Source organism: Ranitomeya variabilis, chromosome 6 (assembly GCF_051348905.1).
Source record: "Ranitomeya variabilis isolate aRanVar5 chromosome 6, aRanVar5.hap1, whole genome shotgun sequence".
NCBI classification, from domain to species: Eukaryota; Metazoa; Chordata; class Amphibia; order Anura; family Dendrobatidae; genus Ranitomeya; species Ranitomeya variabilis.
This window is the reverse complement of record NC_135237.1, coordinates 78,536,730-78,548,989: the sequence shown is the minus strand read 5'-3', so window position 1 is coordinate 78,548,989 and position 12,260 is coordinate 78,536,730. Positions and strand designations below refer to the sequence as shown.

At 43.0% G+C, this 12,260-nt stretch overlaps 1 protein-coding gene across 4 annotated transcripts in view; it reads right to left on the bottom strand.

Annotated features, from left to right (window-relative positions):
• LOC143781825 (mitogen-activated protein kinase kinase kinase 3-like) overlaps window positions 1-12,260 on the bottom strand; it is a 155,156-nt gene that overhangs the window by 24,380 nt on the left and 118,516 nt on the right. For all 4 annotated transcript variants that reach the window (XM_077268699.1, XM_077268698.1, XM_077268700.1 and 1 more), the window contains one exon: window positions 3,037-3,101. In XM_077268699.1, the coding sequence (XP_077124814.1) occupies window positions 3,037-3,101 (65 nt within the window). The remainder of the gene's footprint in view (window positions 1-3,036; window positions 3,102-12,260) is intronic.

Below are 12,260 nucleotides of genomic sequence, written 5' to 3'. Positions count from 1 at the left end.
AACAATCCTGATTTTGGACTGCTGATCCATTTATTAAAGAGAGAGGGCTCCTGTGAATGGGAAAGTCAAGTGAAATAGCTGCAGGTCGAACCATCAACTACATCACCAAATCAGCTGACAGTTACCTAAGGGTTTTACAGTAACTGGCTAAAGGTACTGTTTGGGGATGACAAGATCTGACAGCCTCTAGGTAGTGTGTCTTCACACAAAGGGAATCTCAGTCAAGCAGGAGGAAGCAGTGCTGGGGAATAGAGCTGGAGAGACAGAGGCTTCAGATCTTCATCCTCATTTGCATATCAATACAAATGCTGATTTCTGAGTAATGGAGGAAAGGATCGGCCATGTAACGGTATTCCCTTTAAAGGTGAACTTGTCAGGTGATTCTCGATTCACAAACCGTGGGCTGCACAACGCTCTGACATTTAAAAGAAAATATACTGTACTTATATACTTTGAAGATCCAGCTTGCGACCATAGCCAGAGAGCAAACTAGTCCAGCGCCACCCCCAGGGCATGGCATGTAATTGACAGTTCTCTCCCTTATGTATTCACAGGAATAGACCAGTCAATCACCTTGAACAGCGCTGGGAAGAGTACCATTGGTGCTGGACTAGTCTCATCTTTGGCTATGGCCCGGACGGATCTTCAGAGTACATTTTCTCTGAAAGGAACTTTTTAGAGAATAATATACCAGCCTGCAATCATGCGGCCAGGCTGCAATTTATTCTGCTTGCAATTTGGGCAGTATAAATTGCCTGGCAGATTCCATTTAAAATGTGAAGATAAAAGGTCGCATTCACTGAGAATAAACTTGTATCTGGTCTCTCCCCGCCAACACTGTCCCTGCTTCATGACTGACAGCAGAGACAGAGGCTTTGCTGCATTATGCCACCTCTGCTTTCCACTGTTAATCAATAAATGATGGCAGCTCGAGCGATGAGACGTGAAAATGAGCCAATACCTTAAAGTGCACTCATATGCCCACCAGTACACTCATATGCCCACCAATACACTCATATGCCCACCAGTGCACTCATATGCCCACCAGTGCACTCATATGCCCACCAATACACTCATATGCCCACCAGCGCACTCATATGCCCATCGGTGCACTCATATGCCCACCAACACACTCATATGACCACCAACACACTCATATGACCACCAGCACACTCATATGCCCACCGGTGCACTCATATGCCCACCGGTGCACTCATATGCCCACCGGTGCACTCATATGCCCACCGGTGCACTCATATGCCCACCAGTGCACTCATATGCTTACCAGTGCACTCATATGCCAACCAATACACTCATATGCCCACCAGTGCACTCATATGCCCACCAATACACTCATATGCCCCCCAATACACTCATATGCCCACCAATACTCTTATATGCCCACCAGTGCACTCATATGCCCACCAGTGCACTCATATGCCCACCAGCGTACTCATATGCCCACTGGTGCACTCATATGCCCACCGGTGCACTCATATGCCCACCAGTGCACTCATATGCCCACCAATACACTCATATGCCACCAGTGCACTCATATGCCCACCAGCACACTCATATGCCCAACAATACACTCATATGCCCACCAGTGCACTCACATGCCCACCGGTGCACTCATATGCCCACCGGTGCACTCATATGCCCAACGATGCACTCATATGCCCACCGATGCACTCATATGCCCACCAATACACTGATATGCCCACCAATACTCATATGCCCACCAGCGCACTCATATGCCCACCAGTGCACTCATATGACCACCAGTGCACTCATATGCCCACCAGTGCACTCATATGACCACCAGTGCACTCATATGCCCACCAGTGCACTCATATGCCCACCAATACACTCATATGCCCACCAGTGCACTCATATGCCCACCAATACACTCATGCCCACCAGCACACTCATATGCCCACCAGCACACTCATATGCCCACCAATACACTCATATGCCCACCAGCGCACTCATATGACCACCAGCGCACTCACATGCCCACCAATACACTCATATGCCCAACAATACTCTCATATGCCCACCAGCGCACTCATATGCCCACCAGCGCACTCATATGACCACCAGCGCACTCACATGCCCACCAATACACTCATATGCCCAACAATACTCTCATATGCCCACCAGCGCACTCATATGCCCACCAGCGCACTCATATGCCCACCAGCGCACTTGTAAAGCCAATTTGCATAGAAATAAAATACGAATTTCAAAGCAAGAAAGCTCCAGAAAGTGAAGAAACCTTTATCCTCGGAAAGGTTTTACAATTCCCTAACCTGCCGTACCTCTGCTTGCCTTTTGGCAAATGTTAGGCTACTTTCACACATCAGGTTTTTGCCGTCAAGCATAATCCGGTGAGTTTTGAAAAAAGGGATCCATTTTTTTCTGCCAAATCCGTTTTTTTCTCATAGAGTTGTATTAGCGCCGGATTGCGCCTGATGGCCACACGTTTCATCTGTTTTTTTGCAGGATCCGTCTAAAATTAGTTTTCTGGCGGCTGGAGAAAACGTTAATAGGAACGCCAAGCGACGGTTCCAGCAATAAACGGATGAAACTGACATGTGAAATGATGAATCTGGTTTTACATGCATTCTCCATACATAGCTCTCTCTCCACCACCCCGGAACAGGAAGTTATCCCAGGGTTAAAAAACAAAAACCGGATCCAGCAGAAAAACTGATCCGTCGCATCAGTTTTTCACTAATTTGCCGGATTCTGCCTGAAACAAAAAAACTGATGTGTTAAAGTAGCCTTAATGATAAAATCACTTTAAGTATTATTAACCTAAAAGCCCTTTTAAGAAACCCCGTGTTCATGACAGATACCTTCAAAACGTTTCTTCGGGGATTCGACTAGTCTAGACTATCACCCTCCATTCTTTAGGAGCGGAATCATGACATCATACTGAACAAAAGTGCAATATGTGAACTCTTAACACTGAAGCAGAGGGATAAGACTCACGGCTGGTGACACTTTTCTAACTTTGGTGAGCTTCTTTACCTAAACAATCGATGCTGTCTTTGAGTTGACCTTTTCTTCCTGGAACCGGCGTAGAAAAAGCTGGGCTGAAAGCCAAAACAAGAATGGTTCTGTTACATGGGGATTCCCCAGAATTAGAATGACTGCATAACTGAAAGAAAAACACTCAGGGAACACGGTGAACATGTCCTGTCTGGGCCTTGACGGCTACGTGACCAGAATTTAAAATGAACATCACAAATTTCTTTGAAGAAGAATCAACTTCCAAATCCCTCAGAAAGTAAACACCTGTAAAAATGTGAAGATATTCTACAATTACGGTGCCTGACACGGAAAGCTAGCTGAAATAAGTACTGGAAGTAATACTCTCAATTCGCTGTTTTAAATGGAACACCAAAGACTAGTAATGAATGATAAAAGATACATCTGACGATTATTCTGCCTGTTTTAAAAAAAAATATTCTTGAAAATATCCTGCAGGACACAGGGGTAAAGTCCTCCTGACCAGCTTATTGTTTAGATGGAACTGGATGATGTGCAGGGATTAGTCAAGAAGGTAGGACACAACAATATTTTAACCAGAGCTGTGGAGTCGGAGTCGGAGAGTCGAAGTCGGTGTCCATTTTGGTGGAGTTGGAATAAAATGGATCGATGCAGGATGTGCTGTAAATGTTTTCATAAGAATTTGGAAAAGTTATGAAATGTGTAATAAATGTCTGTTCCTGATCTAAGGATCTCGGCCTTTAGTTGAGCTGAATCTGTGATGCTCTTTACGTACAGGGACATTGAGGCACTGGAGTCGGTGGTTTGGCTTACAGACTCCACAGCCCTGATTTTAACACTTCAGCAGTGGGGGGAGGCTCCTGCTGCAGCCAAAGGTCTTACAGCCGCACACAGGACATTGACGAGAAGGAGAGGAACATGGCTGAGAGACCTAAAGAACATTTTATTATATACACTGTGTCTTGGTTTTAAATGCCATATGAGACGCATTGGATTAAAAGGATTTAAGAAAGTATGTGTTGGGATATTTATTTTATTTATTCGTGCATATTCCATATTTATTGTTCCTAAAGTTGAGCAGTTTATACTCCTGGGCCCAATATAAAAATTGATAGCAGGACCATCTACCATGCCTCATTTTAATACGTATGTGTCCTTATGTGGCAGAGCGCCAGTGAGACCCCCTCACGCACCACATGAATAGATCCAGGGGTGACTGCTCAATTTCTTAATTTATTGGACCCTGTGTTTCCAAAGAGGAAACATCACTTACTTTTGCCAAATTTATGTATTTAACATTTGAAAATTGGTGTAGTGATTTTTTTGCACATTAGGATCTATCAGATTGTTACATTTGGAATTCACTTTTGCTGATTTATAATATTTTAAAGGAAATGGATTTGTTTATTCTATCATATTGACTCGCAAATAAGGCTACACAACCTATACGATAAGTCAGAAACTCAGGCAGCAACCAGCAGGTGGCACCAATCCAGCACAAGAAAGAACAAAATGGCTGTTGCTGATAGCTATAATATTTGTGTGCACATATAATTATTCTATATACTGTAATAATGATTCTGCAGAAGAATGTTTATATTGTTTATGAACCTTCCAGGTTGCGACATATCCTGTGTACTTAGATCTGTATTACAGCCTGCTCTGGCTGGTCAGATTCACTTTGACACTTTTAGTGCATGTATAATTATAAATTAATTTTGTATTATTCATTATTTGGTGTCAAAAGAAAATATTGCAGAACAATATTTCTGCATTAAATTCGTTGTCTGGGATTTAGATAAATTCTCCAAATAGTCCAGACCTGTAACACCAGCTGAGCAGTAGGGGATGCAGAGGCAATAACTGCACCAAGGTGCTAGTGCTCTGGGGTCCACCGCCATACTGCCACATGAGAAGGCACCAGCATTATAAATGACACATAATAGAGGTATAATGGGGGGGGTCGAGTTACAGATCTTTCTCCAACCAGTAAAAAATAAAGTTAAAAAAAGTAATCAATTTTCATATCAGGAACCATGGAGCCACTTATTTCTGCTTCTCTTCGATCTGCGGGATTTTGACAGTAAAAACAGTCAGATTCTGGTCTGTTTGATGGATTTGACTCTGAGGTTATTCACATGGCTGTATAGCAGACACATTTTATGATTCCTTTTACAACTGCATCTCCTAGCCTTACCGCAGAAACTCCTAGCCTTACCGCAACAACTCCTAGCCTAATGGCAGCAACTCCTAGCCTTACCGCAGCAACTCCTAGCCTTATCGCAGCAACTCCTAGCCATACCGCAGCAACTCCTACCCATACCGCAGCAACTCCTAGCCATACCGCAGCAACTCCTAGCCTTACCGCAACAACTCCTAGCCTTACTGCAGTAACTCCTAGCCTTACTGCAGTAACTCCTAGCCATACCGCAGCAACTCCTAGCCTTACCGCAACAACTCCTAGCCTTACTGCAGTAACTCCTAGCCTTACTGCAGTAACTCCTAGCCTTACCGCAGCAACTCCTAGCCTTACCGCAGCAACTCCTAGCCTTACCGCAGCAACTCCTAGCCATACCGCAGCAACTCCTAGCCTTACCGCAGCAACTCCTAGCCATACCGCAGCAACTTCTAGCTTTACCGCACCAACTCCTAGCCATACCGCAGCAACTCCTAGCCATACCGCAACTCCTAGCCATACCGCAGCAACTCCTAGCCTTACCGCAGCAACTCCTAGCCATACCGCAGCAACTCCTAGCCATACCGCAGCAACTTCTAGCTTTACCGCAGCAACTCCTAGCCATACCGCAGCAACTCCTAGCTTTACCGCAGCAACTTCTAGCTTTACCGCAGCAACTCCTAGCCATACCGCAGCAACTCCTAGCTTTACCGCAGCAACTTCTAGCTTTACCGCAGCAACTCCTAGCCATACCGCAGCAACTCCTGGCTTTACCGCAGCAACTCCTAGCCTTACCGCAGCAACTCCTAGCCATACCGCAGCAACTCCTAGCCTTACCGCAGCAGCTTCTAGCCTTAGCGCAGCAGCTCCTAGCCTTACCGCAGCAACTTCTAGCCATACCGCAGCAACTTCTAGCCATACCGCAGCAACTCCTAGCCTTACCGCAGCAACTCCTAGCCATACCGCAGCAACTCCTAGCCTTACCGCAGCAACATCTAGCCTTAGCGCAGCTACTTCTAGCCTTACCGCAGCAACTCCTAGCTTTAGTACAGCAACTTCTAGCCTTACCGCAGCAACTCCTAGCCTTATCACAGAACTCCTGACCCAAACATTTGCTGATAAGACTTTAAGGCTGGGTGAAAAATTACATTGGCTATATTGCCATAGAAATAAACACTAAACCTCAGATATTCCATTTGAGAGAGGTTTCAAATAAATGCTTTAGAGTTATAGAAAAAGCCCGAAGTTTATTTTAAGCAGCATTAACCCCTTTTAGGACCAGGCCTATTTTTGGCCTTAGTGGCCAAGAGTTTTTTGTTTCATCAGCACCGCTGAATTAGGGCTTTTTTTTCTGGGATGAGCTGTATTTGTCAATGGCATGTTTTCTAATACATAAAACTTATTAACTCTTTATGGAGAGACATAAAAAAACAAAATTCTGTCATACAATAAATAAACATAACAAATTAGCATATATTCACACAGAATAATATATTAATTTATTATTTAAATTAGTTTAAAGGTTAGGAAACCAGCAGAGCTTTAGATAAGTGCTTCCATGTGATTTGATACAGTTTATGTCTTTTCCCTTGCGTCAGACAATAAATGAGAAGCAGTTGCCTCAGTTATCTGTGGAATGTTTACCCAGGAGACACCCAGCTGGGAGCAAAGGTTTCCCTGCTCTACTTCCTTTTTCAAGGAACTTAAAGGAGTTGTCTGATATCTAATACCAAACTAATACTTAATGTCTGAATCCAATCGAAGAAAAAACAGGAGTGCACTCACCGGTCTCTCAAGCGATAGTCCTTTATTTAGAACATGTGCAGGCAAACTTGGGGAGAACGTGGACAAAAGACGACGGCCGTTTCGCGCTGCCGCGCTTCTACGGGTCCCGTAGAAGCGCGGCAGCGCGAAACGGCCGTCTTTTGTCCACGTTCTCCCCAAGTTTGCCTGCACATGTTCTAAATAAAGGACTATCGCATGAGAGACCTCTGAGTGCACTCCTGTTTTTCCTTCTATTGGATTCATACATTCTACTGTTAATGTGCACCCAGTGTCCAGCACCAGGCATATATGGCAGAGCAGCGGCATTAAAGCTGTGGCACTAACTTGTGGAGGCGGGGAACACGCAGGTGTAGCAGTGCTGTGTACTTTTTCTACATTTATACAATACTTAATGTCTAACTATCTATTTCTATAAATTAGGCACTTTTTCAATTTACGTTAAATAAAAATGGAACCTGAAACAGATTGTCATCAAGGGGCTGCGATCACTCTCCTAACTCTTAAGCTGCCCCTGAAACATTGTATCATCAGGGGACTGGCGCTATGGTCACTATAGTGTCTGGCATTGGGGGCCTTTGTGACCCAATTTGCCAATGTATTGACTTTTACCTAAAACCTTTGGTAGAAACTCTGCCATCTTATATACGTGACTCTACGGACGCCCTGGCTAGGGTTGATGGCATTTTTGTGGATCATGACACTCTGTTGGTGACTGCTGTCATGGAGAGCCTTTATACCTGTATTGATCACTGTCATGGCCTTGATGCAGTTCGCCTCTTCCTGGGGGCCTCTGACTGTGATGGCCCTTTACGTGAATTCATCCTCAGGCTGTTGCACTATGTCCTTACCCACAACTTTTTGGTTTATAAAGATCATTTTTATTTACAGAAACGTGGCACGGCCTGTGCGCCCTCGTATGCCAATCTCTTCTTAGGCTCCTGGGAGAGATCCCTCTTTGGCGACGAGGGCTCGCCAGCTGCCTCCCATGTGCTGTGCTGGTACAGATACATAGATGATATTTTCTTTTTGTGGGACGGGACGGTGCGCCAGCTCGAGGAGTTTATGAGGACGCTGAATCAGAACTCATTGAACATCCATCTTACCTATACTTTCAATCCTGGAAAAATTCACTTTTTGGATGTCAGTCTGGAGGTCGACAATACAGGTCGGATCCAGACTGAAGTCTATCGTAAACCGACGTCCATTAACGCATTGATTCACGCGTCCTCAGCTCACAATCCATCCACCATTAGGGACGTCCCGGTGGGACAGTTCCTACGGATGAGGAGGATTTGCTCATCTGATGCCAAATTTGAAGCACAATCCTCTGATTTAAAAGCACGTTTTGTCGCACGTGGTTATTCCAACAGGTGCATAAAACATGGTTATCTGAGAGGTAGGGCTACTCCACGCAGCGATCTCCTTAAATTTTCCAAGGCCCGATCACGTACTACCAATGACGGGCCGATAAGATTTATTTCCACATTCAATCATGGATGGGAGGATATGAGGCAGGTCTTAAAGAAACATTGGTCTATTTTGAGTGTCGAGCCCTCCTTGGGAACAACTCTTGGTGACTGTCCTTCTATGACTGCTAGGAGGTCCAAAAAACTTAATGATCTTTTAGTGAGAAGTTACTATATTCCCACCCCACTTAAACTTTTGTATCTATGGGTCCTATACCTGGATTTATACCATGCGGTCACTGTCTTGCCTGCACAAATGTCCTGCGCTGCACCACATTCTGTCTTCCGATGGTAAAAAACAGTTTGACATTAGACATCGAATATCATGTAGTAGTACAAATGAGATCTATTATGTTACATGTGGCTGCTCTAAAATCTACATAGGTCTTACGTCTAGAGAGTTGAGAATGCGCGTGCGTGAGCATGTGCGGGACATTTGTGCGGCCAAGTCAGTGACCGACTTGTCCCTTCTTAAAACAATCCCATGCCATTTTAGACAATACCATAATAGCGAGCCAACTACCCTCAAGGTCAGAGAGATTGATGATATCCATTTGGGTATCAGAGGTGGGGATTATAAAAGGATTTTTGCCAGGTAGAAGACAATTGGATTGTAACATTAGATACCATGACCCCTAGGGGTTTAATTGAATCATTGACATTTTCATTCTTCCTATGATGTAATCTTAGTGTAGGATCTTTCTATGTATGTATATATAATAAATCCTTTTTTTTTTTGCTACCCTTCACACCCTTTGTCCGGGTGTTTTGTTTGTGTTTTTAATTGTTGCAATTTTCATGTTTTAATTTTGCAGTGGGACTTTATGATTTTCCTCATCCTTCTGCATCCCTTGTGCGATCGACAGACTCGCCTTTCAACTTGTCACCTTTTTTTGTTTGCCTATTATACCACTTTTGGTTATACATGTAATTATTTATGATATAGATACATGTTTCTCTTGAAGTGACTGTTATATGTTCGAGTCTTTAGTGGTATAATTGCTTTTGCTTGCATATTCCATTGGTGACTCAGTCTGTCCATGATCAACTTTTTTTGGTTATGTATTTCAGTATTAAGTCTTTCTGTTATGACATTTTCTACAATTGTCACCTTATGGGTACATTCCTCTCTTAATAGACATCTCGTTGGTGATCTAGTGGTTGTGCACATGCAGGCTGCCACTCACGGTCCCCAGCGTGCATCGGCGCATCTCCTGGCCTTTCTCGCATGCCTGGGGATCTTTGCCCCTCCCCACGCATGCATAGTAATGCTTGACGCTCCGATGTATCTGCCGGGACCTGGGACGAACGGTGCACATGTGCCGCACAAACCATTAATATTGGTTCTTTATGCATCACATGTCGAGTTACATGGCCATAAAAGGTCCTGTTTGCAATATCTACACATTCCCTTTGATAAAGCAGTGCATTTGACACGTGAAACACGTGTCGGGGTCCTCCACACCTGGCCCAGGGTCCTTCTACCTCTGCCCTTGGTAAGTTCTGCCCCTTTTTGTGACTAATTTTTGATCCATGTGATCGTTTGATACTTGTTTTGAGGGGTCCTCTTACCATCCTAATTACTATTGCATCGGCACTTTATACAGTAAAACTCTTTATGCACACTTGGGCAGTTGCAATCGCTGGTACCCTTTTCTTTCTGTTTTCATCTTGCTGTTGTCTCATGTTGTACATTTTTGATTGTTACGTTGAACATATACTTTTTTACTGAACCACTAATAAAATATGTTTTTTATTAGTTACACTTGAGTGCTCCCTTTCTCCTTTCATGCATGCTTCCTGGAGTGGGTGTTCGCCCTTTTCTCTTTAATGGGCTACTTGCAGTCCTATTTTTTGATATTGAATATGTCACTGAGGGTTTTGTGTATACTGCATTGGTATCTGTAGAATAGTTCAATTCTCAAATAACAAGAGTAGTAATCATGTTCCGTTCACAGCTCTGTCTGCATCTTTTATCTAGCTTGTTGCTTAAAGCAGATTTATCACTTGATTTCAAAATGCAAAATGCATATATTACAACATAGATATCTTAGACTTGATAAGGATGTTGTATTTGCTTTGAAAATCCATGTCAAGATAGCTGTATTATCTAAGGAAATTTGAACTTGTTCTCTGCATATCTAGCCTGACTCACAGCTCCTCAGTGTCCCTCCTTCCTGCTGAGATCTTATACTGCCAAGTACAAGCTGCAGGTGTCATTCAGGCTGGCTGTGTGGAGATTGACTACAAGTGAATGCATAAGCTATTCCAATGCTGCTGACCGACCAGAAATATCCAATGCAAATATCCAGTGCAAATAAGAGGTGGACAGGCATATCCAATAATAAAAAATCTTCAAGCTTTATTCCAAATACATATCTTTCAAAATCCATACAAGGATGATGTGGTGTAGGAACCGCTCTGACGCGTTTCTGGCGCCTACTGCGCCCTTAGTCATAGAGGTATGCAATATGTGGTTCCTCCACATCATCCTTGTATGGATTTTGAAAGATATGCATTTGGAATAAAGCGTGAAGATTTTTTATTACTGGATGAGCCTGTCCACCTCTTTTTTTGCATTGGATATGTCATTTTGTCATTTGTTCTACACACCTCCGTGTACAACTCGCCACAAATCTTACTCAAGTCGGAGGCTGGAGTAAGATTTGTGACATAGAGAACACCGCTGCTCATTATGAATTTGACAAGTGAGAGTTGACATGCATCCATTGCAGGTATGCCCACTATATCAGCCATGGACAAAAATTGCATGAACACCAAAAGTCGAAAAATTTTAGGAGAGCCACAACTTAAGTCACAATTTTGCCACTTCACAAAGCTTTTTATGCCAGAAATGTAAAGTGTAAAACCTTCTATGAATTGTACCTATAAGATATACAGCTCTGGCAAAAATTAAGAGACCACTGCAAAATGTTCAGTTTGTCTGATTTTTCTCTTTACAGGTATATTTTTTAGTAAAATATTAATTTTTCATTTATTCTATAAACTTCTGACAACATGTCTCAGAATTTCCAAATAATGCAAAGAAAATAAGTTCATAATCATTTAGAAACAACAATACTAATGTTTAACTCAGGAAGAGTTCAGAAATCAATATTTTGTGGAATAACCATGATTGTTAATCACAGCTTTCATGCGTCTTGGCATGCTTTCCACCAGTCTTTCACACTGCTCCTGGCGCAAAAATTGAAGCAGTTCTTCTTTGTTTGATGGCTTGTGACTATTCATCATCCTCTTGATTACATTCCAGAGGTTTTCAACGGAGTTCAGGTCTGGAGATTGGGCTGCCCATGACAGGGTTTTGATTTTTGCATCCAATTTAAGTTCATCAGCAACAAAAGGTGAAATTAAACGAAAGGAATTGCTGAGAGTTTATTTCTACAGTCTGCTCGAATTTAAAAACGCTTCCACTTGTAGAGTGAGAGCATAATTTTAATTTTAAAGGTACATGGTATAGTTAATCACTGAAGAGATTAAGTGGCTGCATGGAGACTTACCTACAGGCTATGCTCCATGATAAAAAATGGGAGAAGTGAGAACATGCCTTCATATTAGGCACACAAGTCAACTGTTTTGAGTTCCTGCCCCGAATCAGTGCAAAGTTAAGTCAAAGCAGCCAGTAATAATGCTCTAAACTGATGAGTGGCAATAAGTCAGAAACACTCGTCTACACAGTGTGTACAATTATTAGGTATGTGAGTATTTTGACCATAAAATTTTGATGCGGATTTTCCAACTCTGCGCGGTATAAAAGTGAATGGATTCACTAGTCAGTTATACTTTCATTCTGTCTG